This window comes from Rattus norvegicus, chromosome X (assembly GCF_036323735.1).
Source record: "Rattus norvegicus strain BN/NHsdMcwi chromosome X, GRCr8, whole genome shotgun sequence".
Classification (NCBI taxonomy): Eukaryota; Metazoa; Chordata; class Mammalia; order Rodentia; family Muridae; genus Rattus; species Rattus norvegicus.
Window position 1 is genome coordinate 139622954 of NC_086039.1, and position 23893 is coordinate 139646846.

Here is a 23893-nt window from a genome sequence, read left to right on the forward strand (position 1 = left end):
AGGGACTAATCCTCTGTGGTCCATTTAGGTTTTCAGCTGCTCTTGCTTGGGTTGGGAAATAGACTTCTGTTGTTAGGAGAGAGAGAATCGCAAAGAATTATACTAAAGACCTATATAAACTTGACCAACTGCTTCGTACAGACACATGACCCATTAACTGCCTATAAAAACTCATTGGCATGGTGGGATAATGTGCACCATGGTCTTGAGAGAGACTATTAGGTTGCAAAGTTTTTGATTCATCTACCACTGACTTGCCCTTTGATCTGAGCATGTGACTGACTTGTCCTGTGATAGCTTCATAACCACCATAATAAAACTGATTTATATATATATATATATATATATATATATATATATATATATATATATATATATATATATGAGGTGAGTTTTAAGCTATATCCAGTTTCTGTTACAGGTCAGATGTATAAAAGACTTTATTAGAATTTACGTATGCACATTAAGCTTTCAAATCAGATTTATTTTCACCAATAAAATTTAGGAATACTTCATATTCTGTAGGTCATTTATATAGTACCACCAATTCAGTGATATTTCCATAAACGAGGTGAGATTAATGATATTAACTATAAGGCATATGTTTAAAATATTTAAAATTTGACTGTTCTGTGAGATTTTGGCTAGTCAGCAGGGGGAAAGTTCTCCGCATTTACGAGTATAACAGGTGACAGTTATATGAGCTTCTAGTCTTAGTTTGCCCTCCCTTCTTACGGTAAGGTATTAGTCTGATGTCTTGGTTTGTCTATCTATAGCATCTGTAATGCTGTTCCACTAAAAAGGGACCTGGTTTACATTTACTAGCATTTGAGGATAGAAGGTGGCACAGAAGTTCAGATTGCTGAGTAGTGAGCATCTGTTTGTGTGGCTAATGACAATCTTGACAAATTACTAATGACTACATTTAGAAAGTTACGGCTCTGGAGGGAATTGATATTTGATATTGTTGTTCTGTGTGTTCTAAGTTACCATCATAACAGTAGGAAAATAAACCCTGTCCTGGCTGTGTTACAGAGGGATTAATCACTTCTTCAAGTCGTTGCTAAAGCTCTAGCCCTTTAAACAAGAGAACAGAAGTGTTCCTTCTTTTATTGCCTCTTTTACAAAATAAAATCCTTACAACTAACTGTCCTTATACTTCTCCACTTGTTGAAGTCTGATCAAGTTATTTGCTTTGTAAAGAATGAAGGATGAACCATGTCAATTACTTAAAGTGGCTAAAAATACCCGATGCAAGTACGTAGAGGAGAGCGAATGCTTTTGATTTATACATCAAAGCAAAAAACCAAAATTATGTGAGCTTGCCTTTTATGCATTTGTTCCAGCTACTAGTGTCTTTGCAAACGCTTGGATGTTATCGAAGTATAAGAGGATTGAAATAGTTCAACTCTGTGAAATTGAAAAACCTATATTACTGTTTTCTAAATCCAATGTACTTGAAAGTTTGTGCCAAGGTGAGAGAGAGGCTTCTTTTTTTTTTTTCTTTTCTTTTTTTCTGGAGCTGGGGACTGAACCCAGGGCCTTGCGCTTGCTAGGCAAGCACTCTACCACTGAGCTAAATCCCCAACCCGAGAGAGAGGCTTCTAATCACAGAGATTCTTGGTCTTTTCATAGTAGTCTGCCTCAAAGTTTTATGCCGTGAGACATAGGAGTCAGGTGAAAACTGAGGACATCTACATAGAACCAAGCCTGATTTATTTATGGATCAATATGAGACATATAATATTTTGACCACATAACATTTATGGAAATTCTATAGGGAAAGCAGGACAGCTATTGATATCCCTGTTTCATTGAGGAACACACAAATTAATTTTCTGGTAAACAACTCAGCAGTCCAACTGTCACACTGGTGGAGAAATGGGTTCCAGGCGTGGCGGCCCTCCTCTAGGTACAACACTAAACCCAGAACAAAGTACTCACTGCTCTCAATCTTGCTAAATAAAAGACTTAAAATGAATTTAAGTTCAATATTTTTATCTCAATGATTGTACTAACATTTTAACCGAGGGTTTTGTTTGTTCTTTGAGACAGTCTTGGGAGATTGTCTAAGCTTGCCCATTACTTGCTGTATAGATTAGGGTGACCTGGAAATTGTGGTAATACTCCCACCTCTGGCTCGAAAGTGCTAGGATTACACATATATACTACTAGTCCTTGTTGAAATGGTATTTGAATTTGTTCAAATATTGATAATTAAATTTCGTGTTTTATATTCCTGAATTCATGTCGTCTGTGTATCATCCCCGATCCAATATGGTAATTCATATAAGTGTAAGTATGTATTTGTGACATTAAATGGAGAGATAGTTTGAAGGGAAATAAGAGTAGATTTGTTTATCCTTATATACTTCTGTTTTGCTGCAACACTTCACATTAACATCTAGCTGTGTACTTTTTAAACACAGTTCCCTCAGAATACCCACCACCTCTGGTTTTTACAATCTTTCCATCTCTTCTTCCTCATAGATCCCTGAACCTTAAGGGTAAGGTGTTTGGTTTAAAAAAATTCCATTTCGTTACGATTTATAAACATCAACCCTTCTCTTGCAAACCACAGCTAATTTTTTTTTAAAAATGCTCAATGTGAAATTGGAGTAATGGTACTGGTGATATTTAATTTGTGTAACTGCAGAAATTGTTTAATCAGTGAGAAATAGTCAAGGACCCTTTGTCCCTTCTTTTGGTTACTTTTATGACCTTTAAAAAGCAAGTGCCCATTTCAGAAACGACTGAGCTGTGAGGCTCTGAGCAGCAGGGCCTTCTTGGCTTTGAAGTGGGAACATCTACAGGCCGAATCTACATTTTTCTGATGGAGATATAATTGAAGATTCCATGGTAGGCTTACATAATGAACAGGGCTGTTGCTCTGTTTTCCCAGCATGCAGTTTTAAGGTCAGACCTGTGACTCAGAGCTGTGCACTTTCTTGGTGGTATGCATCAGTGGTACGTCTCCAGTCTCAGCATCCAGAAGGGCTTTGCCCAGCTCAAGTTGCTCCCATCGTAATCCCTAGTTGGGAGGCTACCTTTCCTTTTTTTAGATAGATAAAGAAGACAACATGAACACTTGATCGCCATGTACTTTAATGTTTTTCAGCATAAAGTCTTAGTGAACACCAAGCCCTGCCCCCTTAATTGAGGAGTAGGTCCTGTATTGACACTAATACCTCTTGGTATTGTTCTGCATGAGTGTGTGGTGTATACAAGATACATATAAGCTTTTTACTAAGTTGGATGTTTTAAAGTTACTTAAAATCAAAGGCAAGGTCCTTTGATTTGGTGTAAAGAGTGTACACTTGGAATCAAAAGCTATTTCTTCTCTGGGCGGCTTATTAACTAAAGGTTATCTTAGCACAGTTGGCATGAGATTTCTAGATGGCATCTTCTCTTTGTGCACGGAAATAACCTGCCATCTCACTGGGCTTTGAGTGCTACCTGATCCTCTTGAGATCTTATATCCATTTGCTTTTCTCTTTTCTTTTCTCTGTAGTTAAAACTCCCATCCCTTCAGTGTGACTGAGTCTTCTTGACTTGCTACATTTTTTTTTTTGTGCATCCCATCTTTTAAAAACATGTTTTCACAGCACTGTTTATCAAGAGAAAACAGTAGAAGTTGAGATCTGGAAACAGTGGAGTTACCTACTCAGTTGTGCTGTATCCATGCAATTGCATACTGTCTACATGTTAAATGATGGAAGCCCATTATGTACTGGCATGGGCGCATATCTAAATAGAAATAGAAATTGCAACGGAATAAACAGAAAAAAGCAAGGTAAAGAACTGAATATATAATAAAATATCCCCAGACTTATAAAGAGATTAAGATATATAATCTCTCCCTCTCTCGCTTGCAGCCCTTCCCATATTGATACCCCCAGACTCCCTCTCATATTCACAGCCTCTTCCTGTTTAATTTGTGTTGTTATAAAAGAGTGAAAAAGATAAGGAATACTTAGCTTCCTAGATCCCCAGTGTCTCTGGAAACCTCAGAAGACAATGGAGGCTGAGGTAGGAGGAGCACAAGGTTAAGGCTAGCCTGGGGTACCTGATGTGAATCTGTCTCAAACATACCAATGAGCATGAATTCACAGGAAGAAGTGGATAGGTGGTGACAGGCAATGGGAGAATAGCGTTTCAGTATATACTCTTGTACTTTTGTTATTTTTGAGACAGGCTCTAACTATGTATGGCTGTCCTGGGACTCACTCTGTAAGCCAGGCTGACCTCCAACTCATAGAATCTGCCTGCCTCTGACTCCCAAGTGCTGGGATTAAAGGTGTGCAAATATATGTTTAAGGACTGGTGAAATGGCTTAACAGGTAAAGGGGCTTGCTGCCAAGCCAGGATACCTGAGTTCAATTCCTGGAACCAATATGATGAGAACCAACTCCCTCAAGTTGTCTTTTGAGCTCTGAATGTGTACACACAACCCACTAAATAAATAAATGTAAGAAAATGTAAAAGCACATATTTAAAAAATCCTCTCACAAAAAGATACTTCTAGTAGCATTACTTATTCTATTCAAAAAGTAGAGACATGCTTTTGAACTAAATATAAATAGTCCATGTTGAGAATAGATTCCAGAATTCTCTGAATTCTGATTTTGTGTAATTTATCTTTCCAATTTTACCTCTAACAGAAGCCTGTCTCATAAATAAAACACATTAGTAACAACTTTAAAAAAAAAAAGTAGAGACATTCCAAATGTGTCAGCTAATACATGAATGAAGAATATATTGTGCATCTATATATTAGAATATCATTCAGCTATGGAATAATGAAATAAAATTAGTGAAAGAGATTGGACATGGAATGCCAATTGTCTTAGTTGGGTTACTAGTGCTGTGATGAAACACCATGAACAAAAACAACTTGGGGAGGAAAGGGTCTATTTGGATTATACTTCCAGAAGCAATGCTCATTATAGAAGGAAGTCATCACAGCAACTCAAACAGGGCAGGAATCTGGAAGCAGGAGCTGATGCAGAGGCCATGGAAGGGTGCTGCTTACTGACTTCCTTCTCATGGCTTGCTCAGCTTGCTTTCATATGGAACCCAGGACCACCAGCCCAGGGATGACATCATCTACAATGGGCTGGGCCCTCCCTTATCAATTACTAATTAAGAAAATACCTTAGCGTCAGATCTTATGGATGTGTTTTCTCAATTTGGGTTCCCTCCTGTCAGATGATTAGCTTGTGTCATGTTGATATAAATTCCTAGTTAGCCAGGGCACTACATGTTGTACGATCCCATTTCTATAATATAACATGCGCTGAAGTGGCAACTCCATAGAGACAGAAAGTAGATTGAAAGGACTGGGTATGGAAGAAGAAAGTGACTGCTAAGAAGGCCAGGCTTCTTTGGGAGTGGTAACCGTGTTCTGGAGTTAGATAGTATGGATGGTTATTTAACTATATGAATGTGCTAGACATATTGAAGTATGTGCATTAAAAGGGTGGGTTCTTATGCTGTGTTATTTTTGTCGTGTATTTTATCTCTACTACAACTTGGTGAAGTCTAGAACTTGGAAGCTTTAATGATCATTGTGAACATGTAAAGCCATGCACAGCTTTCTTGAGTTTTCTACATAAGAAATACTGTCATTCTGAAATATTTTTACATACCATTGCTGGTAACTCCAGAAGACTTGATGCCTTTTGGCTTCTTTTACTACCATTTCACCAACAATCTTTATTTTGTAGAGGAATACTGTTAAGGCAGATGAATCCCTGATTGCTAGAAGTGTGAGTAAAATTAATTTTTAATGGCATGGGGTTGAGACATTATGACTGTGGGCCTTCCCTAGGCTCTGCCACTAGAGGGGAGTTTGCACAGAAGTCTAGGGAAGACATGAGAGCAGTCTGCCCTTTCCTCCAAGCTGACCCCACAGCTCTCCGCAGCTCTTGTCTTATTACTTCCCAGGAGTTTTACATTGCTCCTGTTTCTTTCCATTTGTTCTCTTGGAGTGAGTTGAGTCATACGGTTTAAGGAGGAGATAAACTTTAGGAGTCTTGGTGATCTCTGTATACCTGACAATAGAGCTTTTTTTTCCATAGTCACATTCTTTCCTAGGGACTGGCTCATTGTGAATTGCTATGTGTAGAGGGCCAGTTGCTGCCATTACATTTGTCCTGCCCACAGGTTGGTTAGAAAATTATTCTTTTTGATTTTTAACCTGGAATTCATCTTGGCATAGACATGTGAGGATGACTTTGGTGTGTGTTTGATCGTGTGCAGAGCAAACAGTGCCTTATATCTAACACTTGAGACCTTAGGCCTTTCCCATACTTCCTCAAGCTATGATCCAACACTGGCAAATTCACTTGAACTGCTGAGTCTGTCCTATACATGACTTAATCAAATATCTCTTTGATATACATTCCCCTGGCATTCACTGAAAATTGGCTTATAGAATGCAATTGTGGTCCGCATCCCAGAGCTGGTTCCTAGCTATAAGCAGCCTCTTTTTGTTGGTGATGCTGAGAATCAACTTAAGTTCTGAGATGCAGGTGAGCCAAAGTTAATCTTCCTTATTTATTCATACTCAGAAGTCATGTTGAAATGTCTGTAAACTCTGGTCAAAAAAGGCCTTCTCATCACTTTGTTAATTGGGTTCTTTCTTTGTAGGAAGGATATAGGAAAGACCTGTAGTCACCCCAAGACTAGGCAGGTGCCCTCCATCTACCTAGCCATGCCCTTGAGAATCCAGAGAGCTTTGTTGTCGCTTGGTCTCTCTTGTTTGTTCAGAAACCATTCTTATTCGTGTTTGGATATGCAGCCCTTGCCTATGGGCTTTTCTGGTGCCAGCCTTCATTCCTCTGAGTCCTGAGGACTTTGAACTTTGCTCCAAGTTCTCTAGTTATTCTCAGGCCCATGGTCTTTAAAACCAGACTCTTGGCCAAGGTCCCAAGTTCTTATCTCCTTTCCACATACCTCCTGTGAACTGGTGAACTTAATAAATTCTACTTGCAGGAAGCTGGTGTTTGGGACAACTACATTTTTTGCAGTGTTGTTATATAAATAATATGTAGTGATTGCTGTGTGTCACTCATTGTGCTGAATTACAAATATGCTTTAATTTTTCATAAGAATAGTATCACATAGGTCCCATCATTATTTCCATTCTATAGATGAGCAGGTTGAATATCAGAGAAGTTAAATAAAATTTTCTTATGTCATACGCTAAAGAAGTGTTAAAGGTAGACTCTCCATCTAGACATGGCTCCAGACTGCATTGCATCAGCCAATACATTATTTTACCTGAACTTCATATTTATAAAACATATACCCATATTAAATTTGGAGGAAAGTCACAATTTCTTTTACTTTAAGATGATGATTGTTGAACTAATCTCATGTAAAAGTAAGGCTTAAATTTCTTCTACGGGAGAATTTGAAAAGTTCTGTTCAATTCACAGTTTGAAAGTCCCTGAATGCAGTAGAATAATTAATTACTCTGTCTCATTTTTCATACCTGAAGTAATCTGGCTTCATGTACAAGAGGTGCACACTCCCCATATTTGTTCTTTTTGATTGTTCCACTGCTCAAAAATAAGTGAGAATGAGGCTGGAGAGATGACTCATGAGTTACAAGCACTTGGTATTCTTGCAGAAGACTTGTTTTTCATTCCTAGCATCCACATGTGATTCTCAACTGTCTAAAATGCTAGTTCTAGGGGTTTCGATGCCCTGTTCTGACCTCCACAAGTACCAGCCATGCACATGGTAGACAAATATATGTGCAAGAAAACCATGTATATACATAATGCTAAAACTTTAGAGAACAAGATGGGCTGAAATTAAGGTTAATGGGACAGTCTTTCCAAGTATGTCTTTTACTAGCTTCTGCCACCTTAGACCTAGTTAAGATCCTTTTTGAGGTATGCTAATGGACTGTATCCAGGGCCTTGCCTGTGTGTAAGCCTGTGCTCTCCTACTGTGTGCTATCCACAACCCTACCGCACTCCTTTCCGTGAGGCCCGTTTGCTTGTCCTTGTGTTCTCATTGTGTTCAGTGTGCTTGCCGACTACCGTAGAGAACATATTGTTCCGCTCGCGGAGATCTGAAACTGCTCACTCTTTTTCTGAAGCGTCAGCTGTTCTGGTGGATCCCTTCAACCTAGTCTTTCTGTGTTACAGCTCGGTGTCACTTTGAAGTTAGCCAGAGTTTATAGTCTTGTTGACTAGATTCTTAGTGTCACATGAGAGAATCCACTATGTTTTATTTCCAGCTCTCATAATTGTCCCAAATCTCAGAGTTAGTGAATCAAGTTAGTCTCTGTTGATAATTATGAAAGATGAGGAACCACAATCATCATTTATCATAAGCCTCATTCCCAGGTTTTGTGCTATAATGACTAAAGACCCCTTATTGGAATCAGTTTGACTGTATATGAGGAACAGTGTCTTTGAGTTGGAAATTATTTTCAGCATGACTATGAAATAGTCTATGCAAATGAGAATACCCCAGACTTGACCTGTAATGTATTCTGCTCCTTCTAGAATCTCTGTTCTCATCATCTATAGACTGACTGTCAGGGAAGACAAGCTACCCATTGGAGCTATATTCTATTGGTAGACCACACACCAAGATTACCAGGTCAGTTTTCACAAAATAGTGCCTGGCATGGCACAGCAGAATAGCTCTTTCCACAGAAAGTTGTTCTTGTTTGCCCTCAACATGAGTCACTGTGGGCTGCCACTCTCTTGGATGTGCTTGTAAGTACTCTTGGGTGGAGTCTAGATTGAGACATTTGTGGGGCAAACAGAGACAGATAGAAGCCAAGTGAGCTTTAGTCGTTTGATTTTTTTTTCAGTTTGCCCCAAATCCAGATTGGCTCCTCCAATGGTTACCTCCAGCACCTAACAAAGTAGGGGCTTCCTGGTGGCATCCAGGCACTTCTTGGACTCTTTTTTCCTGTCACCCTTACATTCCACCACATTTTCTGACTCTGTTTTGAGCAAACCCCACTCAATCACTCCTGAGTTTCTTCAACCACAAAGCTTCAGTTCAAGAGCTATGCTCTGGTTATAGTTTGAGGAGAGGAATGCATAATAGTGTAAAATAGCCACCCTAGTCCTTTGGTAAGAAGAAGACAGCTTATATGCCACCAGTCTGAGTATTTCATACAAGGAAGGAGGAGGGTTTGTGAAGAACTATGGACTCTTTCTAATCAAGGCAGTCAATCAAAGTTGTCAGCACTAAGGATAAAGATACAAGGGGGAGGGTTGTAGCTCAATAATAGAGTGCTTGCCCAGCATGTTCAAGGCCCTGGATTCCAGCCCCACTACCAAAGAAAGACTAAAGGCATGGGTACTTTATTTGGCTTGTTCTTCCCTTTGAGGATAGCTGGGTAAATGATAGAATAGCGCCATGGAATGCTTAGCCCTCTAACATCTCTCTGAGGCTTGAAAGGCCCATAACAGGTGGACTTGGTGAATGCCAGGACTGGAGATGCTTGAAAGGGTGTTTTGAATCATGGCACATGGCAACAGAGAAATAAAATAGATCACAAGTGACTGGTAGAAATAGACTAGGAGAGAATTTTAACACCTAAAATATGACAAAGATTTATCTCTACCAGTAGCATCTCAGATTCATAAGACATTTATTTTCTCTTTATCTGAGAGTCTATATTTACATTATATGTTTTCTTCTAAAAGTTTTCTTATTTCCTTGTTCCAATTTTCTCTTTCTCTTTTAAGTACCACCTCTGGTTTTTGTTGTTGTTGTTCATTTGTTTTAATACCTGAGGCCATTATAAAGCCTTACTTTAGTAGCCATACCTTCAGTGTTAATTACATTAATGGTGACTTCTGGTCAGAGTCTCATGAGAAACATCTATTGGATATGGTTGTGATAGTTTCTGTATTTTTGATGAGGGTCTTTAAAAATTTGGGAAAGGATAGACTTGAGGGACAAGAGACTTTAAAATTATTGCTAATCATGGAATGACATTTTTTAAAATCAAAGGAAAGGGAGCATGGCACGTACTTCCTTCGTAACCCCATGTGAGTATTATAAAGAAACCCTGGGCCATGGTGAATTGCAATGTGAATTATCTTCCCTACACTTATGTGGCATTTTCAATTCGCCTTGCTATTTGTAGTCTTTGTTTTGTGTGTCTTCTGCCATTTGTAGTGGGTATTTCCCTCTCCATAGCCAGTCTTGTTTTTTCTCTGAGATTCTGAGACCTTGGGAGCAAGCAGACTTTTGGGCTTTCATTTGCCTCTTGTGTTATGATATGGCACTCGTGTGGTCCCAGAGTGTTCCTTCATTTTGCTCTTTCATGGGTATGCTGGGAATTGTGACATTTAAGAAGTGACATTGCAAAATTGGACATGTCAGTTGGCAATAGGGCTCTTCCAGCCTTAGAGAGTGCCAGGAACTCGAGATGGCTGAGGCTGCTCTGGACTTATTTCTGGCAGGAGTACACAGGGTGAAAAATACTCTGGACAGGTCAACACTGAATCACATCATATCATAGTACATGACGAGATGCGTTAATCTTGTGTTTAGACTCACTCGGGAGAAATGGTGGTGGAGGGACTTTTAGTCTGACAAAATTATACTGAGGGAAACATACAGTGTATTAATTTATTAGTAGTAGGCAAGAATAAAATAATATATAAAAGTTCATGATGAAACCACCAAGACTCCATTCGGGATTATGATCAGGCTCTTGATTTTGGCCACGACTAGTGGTAGTTAATTGTTTAAGTTTTCAGTAATTTGGAAAATGTCTTGAGTCAAAAGAAAATAGAGTGAGACCAAAGGCTGACCAGAAGTCACTGTGAATGAGGAGGAGCTCCTGAGATATACGTGCACCAAATGGGTCACTGAATTTGCTGTTTGACTCTTGTTTTCACCCATTTGAACTCAGTAGTGTGATCCACACAGTGGCAGTCGAGAGATAGAGTTTAGGATTAATTGCAGCATGAGAATTCTCACAGGTGAGAGTCCATTGTTATCTCACATTCAGTCTTTCTTGGCTTTAAAAGGTCTAGATCCCATTAAAGTGTGTTTGCTGTTGCTGTTACAGAAGAATGTTACTGTAGAGGACTGAATGAAGTGCCACTCCTTTCCGTATTTTCCTGCTCACCTAGAATCTCAACTGCAGGTGGCTTGTTGTCTGTATCCCCTCCTTTGCAACCAGTAACCCCCATTTTCCTGTCCTATAATATCCCCTCTACCTAGTCCTTCCTTTCTGTCCCCATTGCCAGCATCTCACATTCTTTTAGTCCTATAATATCTGGTCAAATGCAGTACCCTTCAAGGCCGCTTCCCAGCCTTTAGGCTCTTCCTCTGATAGCTACCCTTATCACTGCCTATATTGCTAAGGTCATACTCTTCCTGTGCACCAATCGAAAACTAAGCCCTATGTGCTTTGGCTTTCCTGCCTCTAGTCTTGGTTGCATTACTTCCTTGCCACTCTGCTTGTAATAGACTTCTCCCAACAACACTTGATCCTGCTTCTTGAGTGGGCTTCGTATTCCTCTCAAAACTTGACCCACATTCTATTTTCTTCTTGAATGGCCTTTCCACCTTCTTTGCCCAGTACAGTCTTCACTATTCACGAATAAGTCATGGCATAGGTGCCATGATCTCTATCAATTGTTTTCTGGTCCTGATCTTGACATAATTTCTGCCAATGATAAATAGTGTTAACATTATATGTCTTTCCTGTAATATCATGCTCTGCCTTCCACAAAAATAATTTGTATATTTATCCACATAATACTTCACAGTAAGGATTACACTTTATTTTTCCTGTCTAGAAAATCACTTTGCAGCACATAGTAGTAATATTTAAGAAGTGGTTTTCATATAAGAAAGATGAATGTATGGGGTAGTATAATCATGGCTAGATCCCATTGAGAAGATAGAATGTATCCATGAATAGTTAGAGGACACGACTGAGTAGATAAACTGATATAAATGACCTTGAGAGGATCACATGCTAGAGGGGACTGAAGAGATTTGGTGCCTAGCACTCAATAAAAATTCATCCTGATCTGGCTAGCACAGGATAGGTGCCAAAGAGAATTGTTGACTGACTGCCAGCCAACTTCCCCGACAGTAGTGTAAACAGTACATTTTTGTAAACAGTACAATGATTATCAAAGAGATTGTTAAACATCATACTGTTGATGTATAACAACATTAGCTCAAATGCCAATGAAGTTAATGACTGTTTGGGTATCTGCTAAGAAGCCACTAAGCTGTTTGAACCATTATCTGTTGTTACTGAGAAATGATTTTACTCATATAAAATATTTTTAACGTTTTAATTTATTTCCATTTTATCCTCAAATTTAATTAGTTCTTTGAAAATTTCATACAATATATCTTGATCATATTCACGTCTGTCTCTAACATTCTACCACATTCAACTCCCGTGGCCCCGTGTTGTCTGTTTTTTGAACCAATCAAGTACAGTTTGTGTGACTCCTATACTCTTAGGTATGTGGCCTTCCACTGAAGCCTGGTCACCCTTCCAGGGCCCACAGCCTTAAAGAAAAAGGATTCTTTCTCTCCCAGCAGCTATCAGTTGGCAATAGCTACTCAGCTAGAGGTTGTACTTGGTATCCACCCTCTAAACTGGGATTTTGTCTGGCTAGCGCTGTGAAGGTTTTGTACATAGTATCATGATTGCTATGAATTCATATGTGCAAAGGCCCTGTTGTGGCTGGAAAACACTATTTCCTTGTGGTCACCCATGACACCTGGCTCTTACATTCTTTCTTTTTCCTCTTCCACAAACACCTATAAACCTTGGGAAAGGGGATGTAGAATAGAAGTCCTATTTAGGATTGAACATTCTTCAGTATTAGCCTTTATGCTTTGACCAATTATGGCATTTTTCTGTTAATTGTCGTCTACTACAAAAAGAAGACTCTGATGAGAGTTGAGATATGCACTAATTCGTGGCTATAATAGTAATTCATTAGAAGTCAGGTAATACTATGCCCGTATAGCAGAGTAACTGTAGTATGCCCTCTCTTATAGTCTATGACCTGTCCAGCCATCAGTTCTTAGCTCTAATAATGGCACCGGATGTGGTGTTCATCTTGTAAGGTGGGACTTAAATATAATCATAAAGTGGTTGGTTACTCTCATAACATTCATGCCACTCTTGCCCCACCAGGCTGATCTTATCAGTCCAGTTGTTCTTGTAACTTGCATGGTTCATAGCTGGGTAAGACAATGATTACTCTTCTCTTCTGGTACTGTATATAGTACCTTCCAGCACTGTGAAAGCTACCCAGTAGGAAGGAAGCTTAAAGATGAATACTAGCTTGATTTCTCAATGTTCTAAGACTCCATATGTAGTATCTTCTTCAAGAGGGTCTTCCCATCAAGTTCCATAAGGTAACCAACAATATCATCAAAAATATCCCATAATGTTTTTAGTTTGGTGAAAAGTCTAATTTTGTGAGAGATGATAATAACATTCAGAGCCAATGTCCAAGAAGATGGCAGTTATGCCTTATAAAGTCTCTTACTTAGTTAAGCCAAGGTATATGGTTGGTGTTTGTCGCAAGTGGAATAAATGCAGTAGTAGATTGAGGACTCAGATCACACTGGCTTGTTGTCATTGACTAGCGATCACAAAATAGTTCTCTTATCTTTATTATATGTTCTCTTATATTTGAGGCAAAATAGACCCAAGTGTATTTGCCAACTTCATGAAGCCATATGTCCATAATCTGTGTTTGCTTTTCAAAATGAGCTAACACCTAAATGAACTGCCACCCCAGTGTCAAACTTGAAACGAGAACTGATGTCCTCTGAGACAGCATTAGCTATACAAAGGTTATTGTCCACAGCACTGTTAGGCATTTAAAAATACACAGGCCTACTGAAAAGAATGCCTTACTAAAGATCTGTAAGGTTAATTATCTAAGAAAGTAAGAGCATTTACCCTAGGTGAACAGTGTACATTGATTTTAAGGGTGTGGTATTGTTGTAAGTAGTCAGCCTGTTATAAGTTTATCATCCTGAACAAGGAAATGTTAAATGATAAAAACAAGAATCGAGGAAGGTGTGGAAGTGAGCACAATGTCATGTATTTTATTTTCCTAGGCTTGTTTTTTTTTTCAACTGAATATCCTGAATTTTATTCTTATGTCAGTTTCCAGATAAGCAAGAGTAAGTAAGCAGAAATTTCAGCTATCTTTTTGAGAAATTTCTCCTCGAAAGCTTGAAGACCAAAATAACTGGGAAACTCATTTATCCATCTCGCCACACCACATGTGCCTACTCCAATCAGACAAGATAGTGGTTGCTAAGTATCTAGCCCAGGGCCTGTCCCTCAGTGAAAGTCTGCTCCCTTTCCTGGAGTGTATAACCAAAGTCACTTTTTAGAGTCTAGATGGGACTGTGTTTTGGAGGATTAATTGACACATTTGGCTTGTCTTAATATATTCCTCGAACACATAGCTTTTGAGTACTTCCTGGGAGCTCAGTTATATTCTAAATGAAGCCGCTAACACGGAGCAGAAGAAAGAATGAGAAAAACACAAACACAAACAAGAAGTCACTTTGATGTCTGCTTTTAGAAGGGCGGTGGAACTGAAGGAACACTGGATTGGGGATAGTAGCAGGGCGAGGATGGGAGCGCCCAGTTAGAACTGTGTGGTTGGAGACTTTATTCTTGGAGTGGCTTGGAGTGAAGACTTGACATGGGGAGAAGAACAGCTGGGAGAGGCTTTGGGCTGAGAGGTACAGGAGACAGCAAGGAAGCCAGTGAGGTGGGAGCCAGGGCAAAGGAAAGGTCCTCCTAGACAGACTTTGAGGCTTTTCTTAGAACCTGTTCACAATCACCAGTGTCCAGCCAATGTTATCTCATGGAACTACTATATGTATGATGGTTGATATTTTATTCTTGTTTTTATCATTATCTGTAACAGGAAAAATGTCAGGTAGACTGTCTCTATGGTAGATGTAGCAAAGAGTGCGTGCGTGCGTGTGGGATCCGTACCATACTGTTCTGTTTGATGCTGGACTTAGGGCGCTTACAATTGTTCCCTGTCACACTGATCTGCTACTTGCTGGTCCATATCCAGGAAGACAGTAAATGTCTATAATGCTCTTAAGCCCTCTCATTGTGGTGTCTTCCTTTAATTACACTGGTAGCAAAAGTCCATCTCCTATTGTTACTTTCATCATTAGCGGAACAAATATGCATTATTTATAGGACCAAAGGCAAGCTCCTGTGGCATAGAAAGTAAATTAATAAGGTTGGCTCAGCATTAAGCTATGTCAGAGCTGAGTCCAATTTTATCCCGGTCCAGGGATGACTTTCTATGTGGCCTTTCTGGCTCGGAAGCAAATTTGGATGCTGAGTAGCCTCGCAGGTATTTATATGTAGCGTTTGGTATTTTTACTGGGTCCTATTCTTCTCCCTTGGATCACCTAAAATGGTTAAGAATTTTCTAGTGGGATTAAGGTTGTGATCTCAGGGGAGGGTGGGACATCTGCTCTTGGTTATTTTTGTGTGAGCTGCTTCCCCTTAAATGTATGTTCACAAATGAGCCTCATCATCTGGGCTTGAGAGAAGACGGGTGTAGGTGCCGCTCCTGAACTTGGCCTCTGAGCCATGGCTTCTCAAAGACACTCAGGTAAAAAAAAATCTCCCCGTTCTTTCTCTGATCCAGAGGATAGTTGTTTCAGGCCAATGAATCTGTCACTGGTCTAAACGATAATTTTGAATTGAATGATTTTAGTGCTGTGTAAATGGTAAGTAAATCCTGGCTGCTGTTCGTTCTGTTTTAAAGATGAAAGCCTTCTTCCTCAAATTAGCTTAGATGCTTGATTGATTTTTTTTGTTAGATTTGTTTTTTACTTTATTTTACATTTCAGGATGCCTTGTGTGAAACTAAGATATGATATGAGGAAAGAACTTTGATTTTGTTGTTGTTTGGCCTGGGTTTTAGGAATTTTGGGTCATTCATCTCTACAGTACTCTAGGTATTTAGGGAAAGGGAAATTGAGTCTGGAGATGGAAGGAGGATTTTATCTGTAACAAAGTATCCATAAATGACTTAAGACATCTTTCCTTTTTTTGAACAATATTCTTAATTTTTCTAAAGAATCAGTTAAAGGTCTCTTTGTTATGGGAAACATGGTATTTGTTATTCTTAGCTGAAAAACTTTTCTATTCCTTACGGACCATGAGTGAGGGTTTCCTCAAGTTTTAGAGCCTGGCATTAGGGAGCCTTTTGGCCTGTGAAATAGGGGCTGGTGGGTGGAAGCCAGGTCCTGAGAAATTATCTGCTGCCTCTGTCACTCCCTAAAGCCAAGAATGTAGCTGTTGCTTTGCTGCCCTCTGCCCAAGTAACAGCTCCCCTGCTTGGAGCTGATGAAGCTCGTTGGGCAAAAACCAAACACTTGGTCCTGTCTCCCAACTTTCAGGTTAAGGGACTATTGATGGTAGTCTCTTTACTTTTTTTATTTTTATGTTTGGAAGTTTTATGGTTGAAACTTGGGATTGCCTGTTGATATTTTTGACAATGGCAACAGTTTTTGAAGAAATTCCTTTTTTCAGTATTTCCAAGCACATATACTGCACTGAAGTTCCTCACATTAATACATACTTTCCGCTTTGTTATCATGTGTTTAAAGGCTGTTTGATGATTTTTCTATAACCCTCAGAGATTGTTTTACCAACATGGATTGGTACCACATGTCTGAAGTGGTGATTTTCTACCAACCCACTAGCTGGACTAGTTTTCCTAATAGACCTTGATTCCACATCAACTGGTAGATTAGTTACAATTGGACTGCCTAAAAAATATTACTTAAATTCTTAGGTGGTAACTACAAAATAATAAATAATACCAAAATTGTTATTATATGATTTTACAAATTAAGGACTAACAGTCTGCATTGTGGGAAGGTCTTTGGTTCACAGAAGCAGAGAGTAACTACTTTCATAGAGGAGAGAGAAGCCCTCACAGAAGGAGACGACTGGGCTTTGAAAGCAACAGGAAGGCTCAGATCTTTGGTTTTGGACTCATTTTTAATGGCCATCCATACAAGTAGGACATTTGAAGGACAAAGTTGTATACTTTCAGCAGTGGACATTTTTGTCTGAAAAGAAAAACCCCATCAATTTAATTCCTGTTACTCTTTGGCTTTTTGAGTCAAGGTCCATGGATAGGGTGTAGAGAGAATTCAGATTATTTTTTATATCCTGCAGTTACTAGTTTTTTTCACAAGTCAACAAACTACTTCAGACACCTGCCAGCACCCACCGCCTTTTGTTTGTGAGACAGCATTTTACTGTGTAGTCCTGGCTGTCCTGGAACTCACTTTGTGGACCAGGCTGTCCTGGGATTCAGGGATCCACCTGCCTCTGCCTGCCAAGTGCCCACTGCCCCTCCCCTTTTAATGCTAAAACTGGAAATTGAGAGTTGGGGGAAGAAGAGAGGAATTGGAAGAAGTGCTTTCTTAAAACCCAAGACAGAGTCTGTAAGTCCCAGGTTTGTGTGATGGAAGAATAAACACAGATACAGTTTCATTTAATAATTGATATCCAACCCTTCTTAGACCACACAGAACTAAAATGGTGGTATCTGTACATCAGTGACGCAAAAGAGCTCTTAATTTTTTGAATCAAATGTGGCATTCTAGAGGTTACGCATAACACTGAATCATTATGTTCATGTTGTATTTTTAAGCAACAATAATAAACTTTTGCTGAATTTTCTACAAAATTTGATGAGAGACTGCTTTTCACCTATGACTCATAAGTTCCATCTCCTCGAGACTATTTAGGTGTTTATTCCCAAGCGTCTGACAACACCTCCAGGTGTCACACAAGTGTCCTATTCATCAGCCGAGGCTTCCTTCCATTTGTTGAATGTCCCGAGGAGTGCACTCTGTCCTTTTCTCTGGAAGCCAACATTTATTGCTATGACACCGACTTGCCACACTAAGCAATGAGCTGGCTTTTGTTTTCCCTCTGGGTGGTGTTCACTGTTTGCTTGGTTAGAGCAGTCAGGCAAAGCATACAGAGAAAGAAGGGTGCCTCCACGGAACACCCACTTTCTCCTGAAATATTCATTTGAACCACTTGGTTTGAGGGACAAATGAGCATTAATAAGAAAGACTTTAGAAAGTATATGAAACCCCAAGCAAGATTTTGTGCAATACAAATCTTCTCTAACAGGTAGACACTAAGAAGTGTTACAGTGGGGTTCCCTGCTTTAATTAATAGATACACATTGGTTCTTTGCTTCTAAGTGTTCGGTGGATATGTGTATGATTCTATGTGAAGCTAGGTCATTTTTCTCTTGTGTGTGTACACATCTGTGTGAGGCTGCTTAAGTGTGTGTGTGTGTGTGTGTGTGTGTGTGTGTGTGTGTGTACACATCTGTATCCCCATACGTTCATATGCGTGCTTGTAGAAAGGCCAGTGGTCAGTGTTGGGTGTTTTTAGTTATTTATTTTTGGAGGCAGGGTCTGTCACTGAAACTGGAGCTGATCAGTTCAGCTATGATGGCTGGCCAGGACAAGCTTCAGGGATTGTCCTGTTCCTAGTCCCTCAGGCACACACCAGTGTACCTACCTTTTCATGTGGGTGCAGGGAAGCCAAAGTCAGTTCCTCCTGCTCACACAAGCATTTAACTGATAGATGCACTTCTCTAGTCTCTAAATTCTTTGGTTAAGATACTTATGTTTCTGTAGGCACCTCCTGGCATGTTGGATATAAATCAAGTTTTTCATTTTTTTTTCCTGAAAGAGGAAGCATGCTTATTAAATGAAGAATAATGTGTCTTTTGAAGCAGGCATAGAAAGAAAGTCAGGCTGACACCTTAGAATGGAGAGGTAACATTTCATCACTTAGCTATATTTCTCTGTCTTTTTTAAGATTTATTTATTTACTTAATGTATATAAGCACACTGTTGCTGTCTTCAGACACACCCAACCCCATTACAGATGGTTGTGAGCCACCATGTGGTTGCTGGGAATTGAACTCAGAACCTCTGGAAGAGCAGTCGGTGCTCTTAACCACTGAGCCATCTCTCCAGCCCTATTTCTATCTGTCTTAAGTGAAGCATCCAGAATTGCTTTCCTTAAACACATTTATACCAAAGATATCTTGGAAAAATCAGATGACAATTTACATGACTGAGAGGTGTTGTTTAAATGTGAGGACCTTAGGATAATGGGAGTTGAGCTTTAAAATCAGGACATAGGATTTTGCACCATATCAGGTTCATTTACCCATAAATGTAGAAGAGAATTTGGTTCATAAAAGAAAAAAATTCTCCCAAAAGAAAAGTCAATATTGCCTAGAAATAGCGGCTCGGATCATTGGATCAGCATCCATTTTGAGTGCTTGTTCACACACTGAAGTTTTAGAAGGTCAACAGTGGTGACCTTTTCCCATCTGTCTGCCAGTAGAGCACAGTGAATAATTTCTATATATAAGGTCCTGAACTAGGTCCCTCGGCTGCTATTATACTGGCAGAAACATCACTTCCATGTACAAATGAAGGCCACTCCGAGATTAAAATTCATCCGAGAGGATACCCTAGGACACAGTGTCCAGAAGAAGCAACAAGGGAAGCAGCATTGTCAGTGCATGTAGCAATATTTTCATTTAATGATAGGTGACCTTTCCAAGTTAAAACCACTGTAGGTCAAAGCAAATGTGTCTAGAAGTTTGTAGGGTGTAAAAGGTTGAACATTTCATGTACTTAGAAATGGCTAAGGGGATAGAATTATCTCTAAAGAGATAAATGCGGAAGCATGTGAGACTCAGCAGAGAGAGCCCCACAAAGGCGGTCCCTTTTCCTTTCTTGTCTGCTGATTTGTAATGAAGGCGAGGGGTAAACTGCCAGCTTCACCTCCCCGCAACGGATTCTGAAATGTGGTTCCATCTTCCTTGGCACCCGCCACTTAGGACATGTATCCTCCTTAAGGACCTTTGTGCCAGCATTGTTGTTTGTCCTTAGCACCTGATGTTAATTCCTGGGAATGGTTTTGTCCCTAAAGTATTATGCATATTTTATGTGAGGTTTTGGTGTAGCGACTGTCTCACCAGTAGGAATATATTACTCCAGCTTTGTAGTAAAGCATATGCTATAAGGGCTTGAAATAGTTTTATACTAACTAATATAGTTAGAAAAAAAATGAGAGGTTAAATAATTCAGGTTGCTCAAAGTTTCACTTAGACTTTTGCTAAATAAATAAATAAAGTTAATGTATTTGACATTACTACATACTTTAAGTATTTCCAAATTGTTTTTGCATTAGATGAGAAATCCAACATTCCTAGACTTGCCTATTTTATCTTGATTAATAGTTGTTTCCACACATAGAAGTGACTTGAGTCAACTGTTAAAAATCAGTCCTAAAATAGACCCTTTGAAATCTGTCTTCTCCAGCTGCATACAGAATCTGGCCTTAAGTATATTGTGGGGAGGAATCTGAGGTGATCCTGATTTTTCCTGCTTTTAAAATAGAAAAAATATAAGTAGGGTGGTGGCAGCCATAGCACACACCTTTAATCCCAGCACTCTGGAGGCAGACGCAGGTGGATCTCAAGTTCGAGGCAACCTGGTCTCCAGAGCAAGTTCCAAGGCAGCCAAGGTTGTAAATCCTGTCTCCGCAGCAGCAACAACAACAACAAGAACAGACAAACAGACAGACAGACAGACAACCTAAAGAGACGTCCTGCCAAAAGCTAAAACTTAAAGCATTGAGTCTTGAGGACTTTTTTTAAACCAGTACCATTAACTTGGAGTTGACCCATTTACTGTCTCTTTGGTGTGTTTTAGGAGCCTGTGTTAAAGGAATGAAGTGGAGGTGTGTATATTTTCATTGATGAATATTTCTAATACACTTTGCTATAGACATATCCAGCCTTCAGCCTGCAGACTCCATGCATCCTAGGACGGCTATAAGTGTGAATCGGCACATGTCACACTGTCAAAAGGCTGAAACCTTGCTCCTGGGATTGTCTCTGAAAATATGTGCTTTTAAAAGAAGGAAAGCTTGGCAGATATCTTGTCTGGTACTCTGAACCCTGGTGTAACTAGCTTTCTCTTGAGAACCTCGAGGTGCCACAGTATGCCTGTAAAAATCTCAACATTTAAGAGGTCAAAGTATAAGGTTTACTACAAGATCACGACCAGTCTTGGCTACAGCATTAGTCTTTGTCTAAAAGTAAAGCCAAGACAAAACTCCTAGGTGCCTATAAATGAAATTTGCTGTGTTTTCTAGCATTTTATTTCCTTTTGTGTGATGCCAGCACTTATTTTAACCATAAAGGAAGGGCTCAGCAACACCAAAAGGTAGGACCCCTTTTAGGTGGGAATCAGTTCAGTTCTTAAGTATTTAGAATCCATTAGTGCCTTTCTAGACATTGAGAGAGTGAGGGTAAACAAGAAATAGACAAGCCAGTAAGGGAGAATGACTGCTTTTCAAATATGGACGATAGGATTGCTGTGCTGTACAAAATCTGCTCCCTTGCCATTGGCACTTAGAGCCATTGATCCTTTGAGTTCCTTGTACTTACTCTTTGATTTGACTTAGTTTATGGTTTAAAGGATTAAAGGATTAAAACCAGGGACTCATGCATGTTAGACAGGGATCGTGCCCTTTTATCCTGAGCCTTTTAAAACTTAAAAAAAAGAAAAAAAATCATGAGGTGGCAGTTTCATTCAGTTGCTCTTTGAATTCCCTCTATAGAGCAGATAGGCCTTGAACCTGGGATCCTTCTGTCTAATTCCCCTGAGGAGCAGGGAGTGCAGGTCTGTACCAGCAGACTGACCTGGCAACTACCTGGTATCTAAAGAACCAGTTGGGTTTTCAAATCAACTCTTAGCAGGAAAGCCCATCTATGTTGAGGTCTACAACCAATTGTTACACAATTTCCACATGGCAGAGCAAACAAATGGGAGAGACCAGGTAGATGGAAAGGGTTTTTCCACAGGCTGTCATGGCGACAGGTACTTGTACCTGTAGGCCACAAGAAGTTGCAACAGATGCCTCAAAGTAACTGGGTGACTCAAGGAGATCGGGCAGGCTTCCTTGTGTGTGTGTAGTTTGTGTCTACCTAGATACACAAGACAACATTGCATAGGGTTCTTAGAGAAAAGCACGGGCAAGGGCTAGTTTCTCATTTTCTCTATTGACTTGACAGTGATATAACTGTGCCAAGCAAAGGTCATTTTACAGAAATGTCACTCATGTACTTCCTGTGTCAGTTCTCTGACATGAGGGCCTGGGTGGTGGATGTGTCTGTCAGTGGACGTTGTGTATGTTCCATGGCCCTACTTTCCCTTGTGGAGAGAGCCTGACATAAGAGAGTGACAGTCCAAATGAGAGTTCACCAGCCTCGGCCCAAGCGCGTTCCCAGACAAAGGGTGTGGTTTCCTTAGCTCACTCTGCTATTTGGTTGCCCATGGCAGCAGAATCCAAACAACTTGGACATGTGGTTGCTTTTAAAAAAAAAAACCTGGGAATAGAACCCAGAGCAGGAGTTTGGGGCCATTCAGTTGGTGGAAGAGCTGCGGTGAGTAGCAGGCAACTGCTCATTTCTTTCTCCATTCTTTCTCTCAAGTACACGCAGGATGAATAGTTTCAGTTCAAATGGTCTCAGTTCTTGTGGTTCTAACACAAATTAAATAATTACTGTCTATTTACTTATGCAAATTCCTTTTTTAATGGGAGAAGAAAATTAGCATATGTGTAAAGAAAGTGGGACTAATAGAAACCCTTCCTGGTGGCAGGATTCTCTAGAAAAATGACTTGGCAAAGGGACCGACAGCAGAGGACCTTAGCGGGGCTCTGGGCTTCTGTAGGCTTGTTACTTAGGGTTGCCTAGGAACACAGCTGGGGTGCTGGTGGACAGTGAAGGGAGTGGAGGGAGGACGACGTTCTCGGAATGATTGGATTAGCCCTTTGCAAAAGTCGGATTTCCACATTATACTTAAAACTTCTGCTGTGGGGAACAGCGGCTATACCAAAAAGTAATACTTGCTCGGATAGGCCAGCCCTCACTGTCTGGACCCGAGAGAGATTTGACTTTAATGTGTCCCCAAACCATACTTCACTGTGACAAATCATTCATAATTGCAGAGTGTGCCCAGGCCAGGCGAGAATGCCCAGACCTCAGCCACTAGGAAACTATCTGGGACAAAACTCTCTGGGATCTTTTCAAGGAGTAAAACATTTGAAACAAGTTCATGAGGGCTGCATGTGTGCCTGGGTGGGTGGGTGGGTGGGTGGGGAATATGACTTAGCTGTTAAGTTTCTGTTTGGATTAATAGAACTGTATAGACAGGAGGGAAGTGAGACCACCTGAAAATATTTGCCCCCACCCTAAAAGGTGACAGAATATGGCGTCAGAGCTGGCAGGAAGGCTTCTGGCTTGCTGTGTGGTGGGCAGCCGTGGGAGCAGTGGTTCCATGCCCTGCTCTGCCCCATTCTTTTGAACTGTCTGTGCAAGCGAGTAAGACATCTTGTGGACCAGTGCTGTGGTGCACACAGTACACCTGCCTTGCCCAATAGTCTTTTATTTTTTCTGCTCTACCTTACCCTCCCATTCCCCTTTCCATTCTTGGTTACTTTTCAACAATGTGTGAATCTCCCAGAATCCTCCTGTGTGGTGACCTTAGCCAGCATAAGGTCTGGCCCACTTGCTCTCCTCTGAGTCAGCACAGTGATTTCTGACATGTCCCCAGGGAGTTACTGGCCCTTTGTGTGTGACACTTAAGAGTTCGAATCAGAAGCGTTTTCTTCCTGGGAGCCATAGTGAAGCATCTGTTGCTGTGACACTTGGTAATTAGCCAGGCTTAAGTGGAAGCTCCACCCTGAGGACTCGGTTTTCCTAGGTACATGCGCAGTAGT

At 40.2% G+C, this 23893-nt stretch overlaps 1 protein-coding gene across 11 annotated transcripts in view; it reads left to right on the plus strand.

The window, feature by feature from the left end:
* Fhl1 (four and a half LIM domains 1) overlaps positions 1-23893 on the plus strand; it is a 59497-nt gene that overhangs the window by 30160 nt on the left and 5444 nt on the right. For 2 of the 11 annotated variants that reach the window (NM_001033926.2, NM_145669.3), the window contains exon 1: positions 15543-15647. The exons of 5 other annotated variants lie outside the window; for them this stretch is intronic. In NM_001033926.2, coding sequence (NP_001029098.1) covers positions 15626-15647 — 22 coding nt within the window. In that variant the 5' untranslated portion in view covers positions 15543-15625. Of the gene's footprint in view, positions 1-15421; positions 15648-22426; positions 22557-23893 lie in introns of those variants that run through there. 4 more of the 11 variants (NM_001271200.1, NM_001271201.1, XM_006257671.5 and 1 more) reach the window with 3 other exon arrangements.